Source organism: Macrobrachium nipponense, chromosome 21 (genome assembly GCF_015104395.2).
Source record: "Macrobrachium nipponense isolate FS-2020 chromosome 21, ASM1510439v2, whole genome shotgun sequence".
NCBI lineage: Eukaryota > Metazoa > Arthropoda > Malacostraca > Decapoda > Palaemonidae > Macrobrachium > Macrobrachium nipponense.
In genome coordinates this window covers 73248216-73262775 of record NC_087212.1, presented here as the reverse complement: position 1 = coordinate 73262775, position 14560 = coordinate 73248216, and the positions used below count along the sequence as shown (strand labels likewise).

General features: G+C 36.1%; 1 protein-coding gene across 2 annotated transcripts in view; it reads right to left on the bottom strand.

The window, feature by feature from the left end:
* Positions 1 to 5845: 5845 nt before the first annotated feature.
* The window catches only part of LOC135198165 (alpha-L-fucosidase-like), a 72986-nt gene continuing 64271 nt past the window's right edge, over positions 5846 to 14560 (bottom strand). For both annotated transcript variants that reach the window (XM_064225673.1, XM_064225672.1), the window contains exons 8-9: positions 10582 to 10729; positions 5846 to 6163 (exon numbers count right to left, since the gene is read on the bottom strand). In XM_064225673.1, the coding sequence (XP_064081743.1) occupies positions 6047 to 6163; positions 10582 to 10729 (265 nt within the window). In that variant the 3' untranslated portion in view covers positions 5846 to 6046. The remainder of the gene's footprint in view (positions 6164 to 10581; positions 10730 to 14560) is intronic.

Here is a 14560-nt window from a genome sequence, read left to right as displayed (position 1 = left end):
AAAGGACGGAAGGCCTATAATGTTCGTTAGTTTTATATATGTTCATTACTCTATCTATTCAAGCTCCTTATGAAGCTGTTTATTACCATCTTGAATAATTTCTTAAGAAATTCTTATGGATTATTTGTTCTTTTTCAGTATATTGCCTTTAATTTTTTATGTCTGAATGTCATGGATATTTTATTGCTTACAATTTGCCTTATTTTTTAATTTTGTTCCAGTTTTCATCTGAATTCTTCCAAGACAACAGTTCAATAAATAATTATTGTGCACAGATTTCGTCAAATATTATATATATTTACTATATATAATTAATTATGTTAATTAATAATAATATATATAGTTACAATATAATGTAAATATAATATAATATATTATATTATGTAATATATATATATAGATAAGTGTAATATATATATATATATGTATATATGTAATAATATATATAAGATATGATAATATGTAGATATTAGTATATATAGTATATTATATTACTTAATTATATTATATATATATTATATATGTAAATTATAGTATATATATATATAGTATATATAAATATAATTAATAGTTATACTAATATAATAATTATTAATATATTATAATATTTATATATATATATATATATATTTATATATATATATAGTATATATAATAATATAATTTTCAATTCATGGGTACTATACAGGGAAGGGGAAAACAGGAATAGTCAGCGTTCTTGGGGGGATCCCAAGGGGTTATTTTTGCAAAAACGCCCAAAACCCAACTGCGAGGTTAGAGCACGGCGCCCCAAGTTAGGTATAGGGAAGGTAAGGTCCGGTTGGTTAGGTCAGGACACCGGGTTCTTGGAAAGATTAGGATTTCTAACAACCTCCCCCCCCCCCCCCCCCCCCCCCCCCCCCCCCCCCCCCCCCCCCCCAACCCCCCCCCCCCCCCACCCCCCCCCCCCCCCCCGCCCCCCCCCCTCCCCCCCCCCCCCCCCCCCCCCCCCCCCCCCCCCCCCCCCCCCCCCCCCCCCCCCCCCCCCGACCCCCCCTCCCCCCCCCCCCCCACCCCCCCCCCTCTCATCTCTGCTCATCATATATAGTATATACATATATATATATAATATATCTGTACATATTATATAAGATAATTATATATACGATAATGATATATATATATCATATATATATATAATATAGATATATTTAGATAATTTATTAATATATAATATAATATATATATTATAATAACTACATTAAATGGAATGGATGTATGTATGTAGTATGCTTGTGTATGTTCCGGCATTACTCTGAAACGCATGGAGCAATTTCAACCAAACTTGGTATATTCATAGGATTACCATCTGGAAAAGAATATGCGGAGGTAAGACATCACTAGCACCAAAGGGGGTGGGGGTGGGTGTGGGAAGGGCTTCCCTGGAATGGAGCTATTTCTGCTTGTAGGCTTAGTAACTATCTGGAAAAGAATACTGTGGAGGTAAGATATCACTGGCACCAGATGGTGTGTGGGCGGGAAGGAGGATGACATGTAAAATAACCAGAAATGACCGATATTAGTGTTTAATCTATAGTTTTTTAGGTCGATGAGATGAATGGTGACACTCCTAATGCCCTTTCAGTTCAAGTTGAGCTCCAATAGGAAGGGAGGAGTGAGAAGAGGTGAAAAAGAATTTGTCAAAAATGACATTTTATTACTAGTGTCTAATCCATAGTTTTTGAGGTAATTGAGATGAATAATGACAGTACAACTTCCTTTAAATCGAAGTTCAGCCCCTGATAGGAATGGGGGTTGAGAAGGGGTAAAATATACAAGATATGAAATCCTGGACTATGTAATTGAAGCACATATCTTTACAGGAAAGGGAGAGTGGGAGGGAGAGCAAATGAGGGAGAGTAGAGGGGATGTTAGGGAGGAGAAAGAGGGAAAGCCTGAGAGATAGAGAGCTTATTTGTCCCCATTCTGAATTTTCCCGTGCAGCTCTGGGTTGGTCAGCTAGTGTATATAAATATTATATATATATATATATATATATATATATATATATATATATGTGTGGTGTGTGTGTGTGTGTGTGTGTGTGTGTGTGTGTGTGTGTGTGTGTGTAATCTTGTGTTTCCACAATGGTCCCATGGTTGAAGTATGTAAGAGATCTTCATATGAAAATAAAAATATTTTTAAATGAGGAATTGGTATCAACTTATACCTCACTTGTTGGCCAAGTCGGTAACTTCACTGAAGCCCTCATATCTCCTCTGTGCGTTGGTTCGAATCCATGAGAGGATGAAGTTATTATCAACTAAATAATTCTTTATATTATATATAGTATTATATATATATATATAGATATATATATTATATGTATATTATAATACATACATACTACATATGTATATATATCTATTTGTGTGCATATACATGTACTATATGTATCTCGAGCTCAAAAATGTATTAACTTGACATCCAAAGAATACATGTTATGTGAAAAACTTTGTAGGAATAGTGTTTATATATCTATATATTGAAAAACATGTGTGTGTGTGTGTGTATGTTCCAGCATAACTCTGAAATTCATTGAGCAGTTTCATCCAAACTTGGTATGCATATGCCTTATTATCTGTAAAAGAATACTGTGGAGGAAAGACATCACTAGCACCAAAAGGGGGTCTGGAGATGGGAAGGGCTTCCCTGCAACGGTGATGGTTCTGTTCGTAGACTTGGTAACTAAATAAACTTTTGAGAGTTTATCTACCACATTTCTGTGTACATATGACTTGCTATCTGGAAAAGAATGCTTTGGGGTAAGACATCACTGGCACCAAAGGGGGTGGGGAAGGAAGGGGGTGACATGTAAAAATAACGGAAAGCAAAAATATTAGTGTCTAACCCATAGTTTTTGAGGTTACTAAGATGAATAATGACACTCCTGATGACCTTTTAAGTCCAAGAGCAGCCCCGATAGGAAGGGTGTGTTGAGAATGGGTGAAATATAAAATGTCAAAAATGTTGGGCAATGTAATTGAAGAAATTATATTAACAGAAAAGGGAGGGTGAAACTGTTTTTATCCCATGGATACCACTCATTCCGACGGATCTCCTTTTTAATTGCAATTTCCAGTAAGACTTGCATTCTCAATCACGATTAACAAGGCACAGGACAGTGTATTAAGTATTGAGGAATCGATTTGAGATAAAGTTTTTACCATGGAAAAGTTTGTTTCTTGCTCAAGGGTCGGTTCACCCAAGAATTTATTAATGTTTACTCCTGATGATAAAACTAAGAGGGTTGTTTACAATCAAGTTTTGTGTTAGGGTGGTGGTATAGTGAATTTGTGAAGGATTTTACTTTTATGGTTTGTATAGTGTATATTTTTAAAAACCTATAAATAAGAATTCTTTGGCATTACACTAGATAAATTTGATTCCTTTTTTATCTAATAGAAGGTTTGGATGAATAAATATCCAAGTGTGTTCTACGTTTTGTGTGCTCTATGTATGCTTTGGGTGTATTCTATGGTACCGTGCAATGCCGAGTATGTCAAATAGTATATATACATATATATAACAAATATATAAATTATATATATACACATATATATGTGTGTATGTGTATTCAAGTGTAAAAGGTCCATTAAAACACTTTGGCTTAAATCTAAGGACTATATTTCGGTAGACTGACTCCCACCCCTTATCAAGTAGTGAATGACAGAAGTTACAGTGGCAAAATATATAGTGGGAGATATGCCCTTAGATGATTCCTGGGATCACCGCTAAGCCGACGTTGGTTCTGTTAATTGTCTTAGTCCACTTCATCGTTGCCTTAAGGAAGATATTGTCTGTATGGTCAGTCCGAGGCTCCATTGGAAAGGCTGATCCTATTATCTTGTTGTTTAATCTGTGAAGATTCTACCATCTGACATTTGTATCGACAGCTAGTCTTGTAAAAAAAATTCAGGATGAGCTCCAATCCGTGGTATGGTTTGTTATTTACATGGTGGAAAATTGCCAAACAATGTTGTCCATATCTAACTGAGCATTTATGTTTAGTTAATCTTTCCGAGAGAGATTTTCCTGTGAATCCCTAGTATGATTTATCACAATCCCTAAGGGGATTTCAAAAACTCTTAGTCTTTAGAAATTGGTTTCTGCTGAATGTTAATTAAGGATTTCCCCAATGTGTTCAGATAAGTGAAGATGAAAAGGTTGGGGTGGCCTAAGGTTTGTGTGATCTCTCGTAAATTATCCACGCGAGGGATTATGATTTTGTTTATGCATTTTTCCTTTTCTTTGTTTTCTATGAGTTTGTAAAAAATGCTCTTTGCTTCATGTATGACATTTTCTTGTGTGCTTGGGTTATTTTAACAAGATAACTTGATTTCTGATTGTTTCAAGTTCTTTGTTGAGAAAATCTAGGGAGCAGGTCTCTTACGAAATAAGTTACTCGCTATGCTGAGTTTAACTGAAATGTCATGATAGCTGTAAAAATGTATGTATGAAAGTGAGAATGCCACTTTCCTGAAGACAGGGAATTTGTAGTTATTAATTCTTATGATTAAGACATCTAAAAAGGAGAATTGGTTATTATTTTTTCCCATTCTACTTTAAATTTTATGCTAGGGACCAAGGAATTTAATTTTTGTAACAATACATCAAAATCATCCCCACTAGCTTTTCTGGTATGTCAAGATGTTGTCTACATAACGAAACCAAATCATATCTGCAGGTTTGATAGGATTTATGACTACTGTTTCGAAATGCTCCTTATATAAGTGGTAACACTCTAGCAAGGAACAATAAAAAAGTAACTTGTTACCTTTAACCGTTTTGCGCACAGCGCGATTTGAACACAATTATATATGAAATTTCGTTTTTGCGCTATCATATATCACATTATTTATATATGATAATGATCATTTTTTTTCATTTCTGATGGTTGCATACTAAACTTCAGGCAATGACAAAAAAAGGAGCCAAAAATAACTCTTAATCTTGAAAACTAAGCGCGCTGTGATTTTTTGAAAAAAATATTTTTTCCGCTTTCGCGCTCAATCTGAAACACCTCCGGCACACGGGAGACATTTTTTTTTTTTACCGCTTCGGCGTTTAAGGGTTAAGACACCAGGCATTACCTAAGGGCATATCTCCCACTATATATTTTCACCAATGTAACTTCTTTTGCCATTCACTACTTGATAAGTTTGGGAGTCAGTCCACTGACATATAGTTACTTAGCTTTAAACCAAAGTGTTTTAATGGGCCTTTTATACTTGAGACATATCCTGTTTTAACAGTAGAATTTATTTACATTTGTAATATATACATATGTATGTAGAGTAATATATATAATAATATATATATATATATATATATATATATATATATATATATAAAATAATATATATTATTATATTAATTTATATAATATATAATATATATTATATATATATATAATAATATTTAATATTTATTATTAGATATATATATTAATATATTTATAAATATATATTATATATATATATATATATATATTTATATATTATACTATTATATATATTTATATATATATTATATATATTATTATATATTAGTTTATATTTATACATATATATTATATATTAATATATTTTATTTATACATTAGTATCTATATATATTATTTATATATATTATATATATTATGTATATATATAATATAGTATATATATATATATATATAATATATATATATTTATAATGTATATATACATATCTTTATATATGTGTGTACACCTATACAAAACATACATATATACATCCGTGCCTACATGCATACTATAATTTGAATAGGTAAATGAAAAACGCACTAGTACAAAATCTATATGTTTTACATCAAAGAACAGGTGATGTTTTCAGTTAAATTCTTAGCAAAGAGTTTTGTCACTCATGAAGGGAAGATGCAAGGCTTTCATTTGATGTGATGGAATTTGGCCTCACACCATGAAGAGTCTGCAGAAATAATATTGATTGAAAGCTTATCATTTGATATTTTTTCTTCCACACGTTTTCTACTTTCTGCCTTTGGCTGGTTCCACACCTGTCATGACGAGGACCCAAGCCCACCGGCTCTTGACATCGGCCATGTCTGGAAAGGCCACTTGCATGGCGCCTTTGACACTCTTGAACTGGAACCAAGAGAAATGTGAGTGAGTTCACTTTCTTTGCGAAAATGTACAGCTGCAAATTGACATTATGTATAAAGCTTATGAAACATGAGTGTGCAAATAAAACTCTTTAAAAAACCAAGTAATGTGGTGATTTTGTAAGAAAAAAAGTCTGGTGATTTTGTTAAAAAAAAAAAACCAAAAAAAAAAAAAAAAAAAAATATTGAAAAAAATAATTCTGGTGATATTCATTACGTGGAAGGTTATGGGTTTATAGTAACTTTCTCCCTTCGGAAGATATGTTGAGGGAACTTTTCCAGTAAATTCTTATTCGAAGAAATGAATCACACTACGAGTATTAAGTGAAAGTTTATCGTAATAAACATAAACACAAAGTTAAAAGTTGGGTAGCAATGCGGAAAAATTCCCATGAAATATTGTTGCTTAAGTATTCATCTCGCTCTGGATATCAAGGTGTTTTCTGCATGCCTGAGGGAGTATTATTTCTAGAAAAAAGAAACATTCTTCAAATAATAATTCTCTCTCTCTCTCTCTCTCTCTCTCTCTCTCTCTCTCTCTCTCTCTCTCTCTCTCTCTCTCTGCTCTCTCTCTCTCTCTCTCTCCTCTATCTCTCTCTCTCTCTCTCTTCCACTTGTTGAATAATGAAGGAATCTTTGACGAGAACCGCATCGCGTTATTGTTGTCGTAATCTTCCGTTTCTCCCACCTATTATTCTTCATTATCTCTCTCTTCCTTGCTATCATCATCATCTTCATTGCCCCTTTCTCTCTTGTAATTTAGCAACAATTGTTTTATTTTAGGATGATTTTAAACCTAGGTAACCTCACTCAATTCTTTATGGCGTTGGAGTGAAAGTGAGTTATGTCATTCTTGTTATTCCTAGTAAAAATTTTGCTTTGTATTTAAGCTTAGATAGATAATTGGCTTTTGATTTGTCATTTTTTTTTCAAGTTTGATGATATCTGGATGCAATGACCCGAGATGTTCGAATTTGTTCTTAGGACGGAATCTGATGTTATTGGCCACCAGAACATTATCTCGAATATCAGATCCATGCTTAGATTTCCTCTCAAAATGAGAAATGAATGTTTTCCTGTATACTTTAACAATTTTCTAGTGTGATGCAGCCTTAATCGTAGTCTAACTCATATTTCTCATTATGCAATTTCGTGTCTTTCTTGAAAACCTATTATTCCTATATTTATCTATACTCGAGTCAAACTTGAGTTCGGTGATGTTGTCATAACCAACAGGTCTTGTCAGTAGATTGTTAGGTAAAGCATAATTTGTTTGCTGGAAAAAGCCTTCGACTGAATCCTGGCATAGAACCAATAACAGTAGAAGCTGCTGTCGCCTTCCCTTTGGTTATCATTCGCTAAGTGCTGTTACATTGCAATGTACCTTATATCCTTATCATTATTTGTTAAGGATTCACAGCTGTTGTCGACGGAGCATTAAGTGACCTGACTGGCCGCCTGGTCCCTGTTTCGCTCGATGACGCTTGATGACTCTTGGCAGATTCGAATTTAAAGACTGGGTGATGTATTCGTGGCTCAACTCTGCTGGTGCTGGCTCCTCGTGAATGTCAAAAGGTACCGTGACAGAGCCCTTTCCCTTCGCTCCTGTCACGTCTGCGTCCGAATTTTTTTCTTTGGATATTGTTTTACTTCTTCAGTCTGAACATGCGTATTGACAGAAGAGGAAGAAGAAGAGAGAGAGAGAGAGAGAGAGAGAGAGAGAGAGAGAGAGAGAGAGAGAGAGAGAGAGAGAGTGGTTTTACGTCTTCAGTCTGTACGTGAATACTCAGAGGAGTAGAGAGAGAGAGAGAGAGAGAGAGAGAGGTTTCAGAATAGGAAAAATTTTTTATTTGTCCTATTTTCCGTTTAGTTTGTGTGCATTTGGTAAAATAATTCTCAGTACTGACAGTTGCTACAAAATGTAATTGTACACGCGCATGCGAATGCACGCATATAGATATATATATATATATATATATATATATATATATATATATATATATATATATATATATAATATTTAAAATCAGGAGACAGGAGCAGCAGCTCGGATGATACATTAATTTAAGAGCCGACGTTGGACATCGCTTGATGCATTTTCTAGACTGAAGAAGAGGATAAAAACAATAAATACTTTTATATATAATGTGAGAGGGGTATATACAAAATTTATTTCTGTTCTGTTCTAGATATATTGCAAACGTGTATCACTGATGTACTTAAAAATGTGAAGGTTACGACTACACTAATCCTTGCTTCGACTAGTTTAACACACTTATTTCTAGAAAATTTAAACATCTGGAACTTGTAATTTCTGTCAGTGAGAATTCTCTTATAAGAAGCTTCCTTCCGTTTCCCAGAGACTCGATTATTTCGGTCGTGATTCCTCGTCATTTCACCGCCCCCGCTGCCATTAGTGTGTGCGGCCTGCTGTCAGAAATGCGTCATTCGAGCTTCACCTTAATAGGCAGGTAGGAACCCAGGTATTTTGATAACCCTGGCCCTTATCCAGTGCCCTAGGAGGGAGGACAACACCTTCACGTCTATCTTCATTGATGTCTTCTGCTTACTGTTTTAGTCTTTGCTAGACGTTGCCCCTCGTTTATCGTTGAAAGGAACAGCCCACTTCGCGTAAATGCCCGAATACTCACTGCTTACACTTTTGAGGCGGTGTTTATCTAGATTCCATTGTGTTATGATGGTAGGTCTCGTCCAATCTGCATACCGTTCACTCCAATGAATCACAGAATCAACAATGAATGCCGTATTTTGACAGATTTTCCAACTGCCATTCTATCGTATTTTAGAATACATTATTCTTTAAGATTCCCAGTTTCTACACTTTCTTTCTTTCGAAATATTATAATGGTATTGATCGCGAAAGTTAATTCAACCTTATTCACTCCAGATCCATCATTAGCCTGAACAGTGTTTCTCTGTTTTCCATTTCTCCTCTACATCCTTTTTTAAAAAGTTTTTAATGACACAACGTTATGCCCTTGTCCACTTCTTTTATTGTTTGTCTCATGAAATTTCCGCGCCATCTCAAGTTATCAGTATTTGAGAGAACTGAAATGAATATTGATCGGCAATGTTGATGTACTACTTCTTCATTTCCTAACGAATGCGATAAGATGCTGCCTGTAACAGAGAAAACTTCTGCTGTCGCCGTTCATGGAGCACCCGAGTTTGTGCATGCGGCTCCATCCATATCATCCTGGGTTCTGCAGTTTCACGCTGCTCCTTACTGCGTAGGCCTATTGATGATGCCAAGTTTGAAAGGCTGTGTCGCACTCTTAAACTGTCATCCACCTTGGCCTGCTCTTTGGCCTTCGTTGGAGCGACTTATTTCTCAGCTGCCGTCTGCCCATGAGTATTTCCTATTATTTATTTTCTTGATTTTGTTTTCTTTATTCTGATTTGTTAAAACACAGATATGGTTAATGGAAGCATACACTACGTGTCTGCTCCTTTCCTGTCTTTGGTGTCCCTTTGGCATCGGTCCTTCCCCTTCCCCCTTCCCCTCACTTCTCTTGGCCTGCTCCTTATTTGCATGGTGCTCGACTATCCTTGTTTGTTTTTCCTTGTCCTACTTGTAGTATAACTCTCAATCTCACTTAATCGTACGTGATGCCAGTAGAACACATCTGCTTGTGTTTGGCTGGTGAAGAAGGAACGTGGCATGGAAATCCCAAGTTACGTTTCTCTCTCTCTCTCTCTCTCTCTCTCTCTCTCTCTCTCTCTCTCTCTCTCTCTCTCTCTCTCTCTCTATCTTAAACTTAACTGAATATAACGGCAATTTGGGCTTGACACTATAAAGCATAATATCTTGGAGCTCTGGAGCTCTTTAGGTGCCATACGAACTTTTTCTCCTTTAGGCAATTTCGTTTGTTTGTTATTTATAGCATGGTCCCCAAATATGAAGGGCTCGCTTTACACTGTAATAATAAATTTGGAATAAGATTCTTCCTGTCTCGACACTGTCCAAGGCCTTTCTTACAGGATGAACTCTGCTCCATAGAGAGGTCATTGCTCTATTTTGTAAGTACGTAGTACATAGTATTTTGGTTGACGTCACTTCCAGCTAATTTGTACTGTTGTTTGTAGCATTTGACCTTCCTCTGTTTTGGAGGTGAACCTTATTGCCTGCTGTCGTTCATTTATAATGTTCTTAGTAATAATGCAGAGGTTTAGGCGGTTATGCATATTTATTTTCGCATTGAAAACCTTACGAGCTTAGCTATGTTCCTAATTCCTTTCCACGTATACAGATTATATGAAATACGACAATTATTGTACCCGTGCCCATACTATTCGATAATATTAGATAATAACAAACTTGTTAGACCACAATACTTATGAAGAAGAAGAAGAAAAAGAAACAAATGAAGGTTTCCTCACTTGTAGTGTGTTCGCTATGCTGTTATCATTATATCCAAGCATAGACACGTGAGTCTGGGGTGTGGCTGACACTGATCCGAGAGACAGGACTCCTTTGCTGGGCCACTGGAGAACAATGCTGTACACCAGGTCGCCCTTGCTGGTGAACCTGAAAAGGAAAAAGATCAATCGGTTGAGTCTTGTCTGAATGGAGCTGAGTTAACGTCTTGGACGGGAAAGGTTCCTTCCTTGTCTGAAACAAATCACGTTTTCGATTTCTGCCGATTCTGCCATGGAAATTTAAGACTACTTCCATAAATTTTCGTTGGTTTTCCATTATGATTTTACCAAATAAGCAGTAGTTCTCAAGTGATGCCAAAGTCATTCGAAAACAACGCTCAAACTAATTATTTTGCGTACGAAATCCAAATCAATTCGTCCCTACCCGCATTCATAATACGTGAGCTGTTAGGTTGTCAGATATATTTTCCCGAACCTGGAAGTCATTTTGCGTATTGGGAAATGGGATACCATTGATTGCCCTTTTATGTAATGCTAAGTATCTGATTACTACACTTACCAATAATGAAATAATTATCTCGCCACAGCCAGACACCTGAACCTTTATCACAAATAAGATACGACTGAATACTCTAAAGGCAACAGTGATCCCTTAAACAACAGATCAATATTGCAGAAAATGAGTCTAAAGTTCATTAAAACAGGTGTGAGGTAATCTTATATGTAACTAAATTCATTAAAGGGCATCACTCCATCAACAACTTTAAAAGTCTAAGTATTTCCCTGTTTTTAAAACTAAGTACATCCCTGGTTCTAACTCACTTCAATTAAATTGAAGGAAAACAGCTCAATTACCACTCTATATTTCTATCTAAACCAAACTAAATATGCTGGTGAAAAAGAAAACACTTTATCAATTTTTTGTATTTAAAATTTTAAAGCGAAATTCACAATCTCATGGAAATTTACTGTTACCTGAAAACAACACAAAGTTTAATTAATTCTTGAATTAATTATTAAGCAAAACTAAATCAAAATTAACTTATTACAAAAATCAAGAAAATGAATTAATCAAGGAATTAAATTATTTAATTGAAATTCTAAGTGTTTGGTAATAGCTAAAATTTGGAAATTAATGTGCTGAACAACAATAAAACTTGAAAAGAATTCTGAGTAAATGCAAATTAATTCACAAGTGTTAAATTCAGTTAAATATGCAACTGTTAATTAATAAAAATTAAGTTAATCAAATTGTGAATGTAGATGAAAACAGAAAAATATGGAAAATACCAAAATTGGCATAAAAAACTAATAAAGAATTAATCACACAAAATAAAAATAAAAAAACTCGCTTCAATAAGAAAAATGGACAAATGGACAAAAAATCACTTCAAAAGAAATAAACACGGAACATAAAAATTTGCAATGTGTAAAAATGAAATAGTTTCACCAAACCACTATAAATCTGTTTTAAAGTTTCACCAAACCACTGTAAATCTGTTTTAAAGTTTCACCAAACCACTGTAAATCTGTTTTAGAGTTTCACCAAACCACTGTGAATCTGTTTTAAAGTTGCAACTTAGACTTGTAACAACACATTACCTTGGTACCAATTATGTTTCTGCTACGATTAGCTCCAAAATTCACATTAAAAAAATTCACAATGTTCCAAAAAAGGCGCTGTTGCACACTTGCACAATGTTTGTTCAGATTCCACAATAAGCGCTAAGCAATATTAAATAAATCCAAGAAACACGAAATCTAAAATTTACGAGTGACCAATCGCTAAGTATAAAATCTTTACATTGATGTGAAAGTCGAAATTCTCTCTTATAGGAGAGAGAGAGAGAGAGAGAGAGAGAGAGAGAGAGAGAGAGAGACGAGATGACAGAAGTAGAAGAGAGGGAGAGGCGAGAGAGAGAGAGAGAGAGAGAGAGAGATGGGGGGGGGGGGGAGAAGATAATGATCTCCTTCGCCACTGTTTCAAAGCTCAGAATGAACTGGCAAATGGTCAGTGTACCTCACCCTAAAATGGTTTGGCAAATGATTTAAGGAACGAGAGAGCTAATATCGTAAAAATTCTCCGTCAAAACAATAAGAAGAGAGAAAGTGTGATTACAATCATAAATAACATTTATTATTACATGATTTAAGACAATAAAAGTCTTTTAAAATAAAAGATATGATTATAGAATCATCTCGAATAGAATTAAGTTTCGTCATTTCCTTGAGTGACGTTACAAAGTTTCCACTTCAAAATTTAAGCTACTTACGAGTCAGCAAATTCTCTTTTGACAAATCGAGAGATATAAGAGTTAATTTACCATTAATATTTGATAAGAGTTAATTTACCAGTAATATTAGATAGTTTTAAATACAAAAACTTCTCAAACTACTTATATGAAATGAAAGATATCAGACTTATGTGAAATGTTTTACTCACAAAAGATGATGCAATCCTTCGCGTGATTTCTCGAGAAAGACAAACACGGCCTCAAGTGGTGACGGCTATTTTTCTGCTTCGAACAGACTATGCCATTTTCTCTTTCTTCTCACATTCTATGTTATCTTAACTTTAAATTATACACCTGGACAAGTCTCTTGATGTTAAAGGATCTATTTCTGGCTTTCTTGTCAATGTTGAGTTTGACCATCTTGAGTGGCAGCAGTGGCTGCTTCCTGGCTTGAGCGACAGTACATGCGGCCCGAAGGTTCCGCTGGATGTTGGGCATATCCTTCATCCTTTGTCGGTTTGTGGAGGGGGTGCCAGGCAAATAGGTAAGTGGACATAGGGGAGGTTCTCCTCCCAGATTGCTCCTCCTTCGTGTTCTAGTTTTACTAGAGTCAAGCTGAGGGTTTGGTGGAATCTCTCCACTATTCCTGGGCTTTCAGGATGGCAAGGAGTGAAGTGGATATGTTTTATGCCATGGCTGGCCATGCAGTCTAAGAATTCTTTAGACATGAATGTTACCCTTGATCACTTTGGATTGTGGCAGGGAACCCGAAACAACAGAAAAATTGTATGAGGGCCTTTACGGCATTTTGAAGCTCTCACTCATGATAGGGATGGCTTCTGGATACCTTGTAAATATGATATAAAGGCAGTGGTTGTCCTGTTTTGCTCTTAATATGTCCCTAGGGCATGTAATCGATGATGACATCCTGGAAAGGGGATGCCAACAGAGGGAATTTCTTGAGAGTAGCTTAAGGGATGACTTCATTAGGGTTTCACGTGATTTGACAAGTGGGGCACGAGGCTACAAAGGCCTTGACAGCCTTTCATAGTCTCAGCCAGTAGAATATTCCTTCAACAGCCCTGATGGTCCAGGCGACACTGAAGTGCCCTCCCATAACGTCATGCGCCAACAAGGGGAAGTCATACTGTAGGGAAGAGGGGACTACTACCAGTTGTCAGATGACCTGAGCAGGCTTATGCTGTCCCTGGGATCCTCAGTAGAGTTAATTGTCCCATAGGAGTAAGTCGTCCTTCACAAGGTTCTTTATTTCTTCCTCATCAGTGATAGCTTTGGGGCGGAGGCGCTGGAGGGTGGCATCCTCCATCTGGGCACAGGTAAGTTGTTCCCTGCTTAATGTAGGAAGGGAGGTATCCACTTCTGTGATAAGGAGGGTGGCCACAGGTGTGGAGTCAGATGGTTTGAGTGGAGTGTCAGGTTGTTTTTGCACCCAAGGCACTTCTGATGAGGAGAGATCAGTGGGAAGCGAGTAGTAGATCCGCTTCAGCGGTAGGTACCTCCTCCTTGGATTCATCAGGGGCTGTCGCTATCATGCAGCTTAGGGGGATCAAGGTGTCCCTCCACTGGATGAGATCTTGGCCCAGAAGAAGGGGATGTCCATAGCCCATAAGCAAACTGTAGGGAGGTCCTTGGCATCACTGTTTACCCAGCAGATGGTCATCTGCTTGTTTTCATGGATGGTGGCACCAGTAGGCCCTTGCTGCTGAGTGATGAAGCTGACTTCT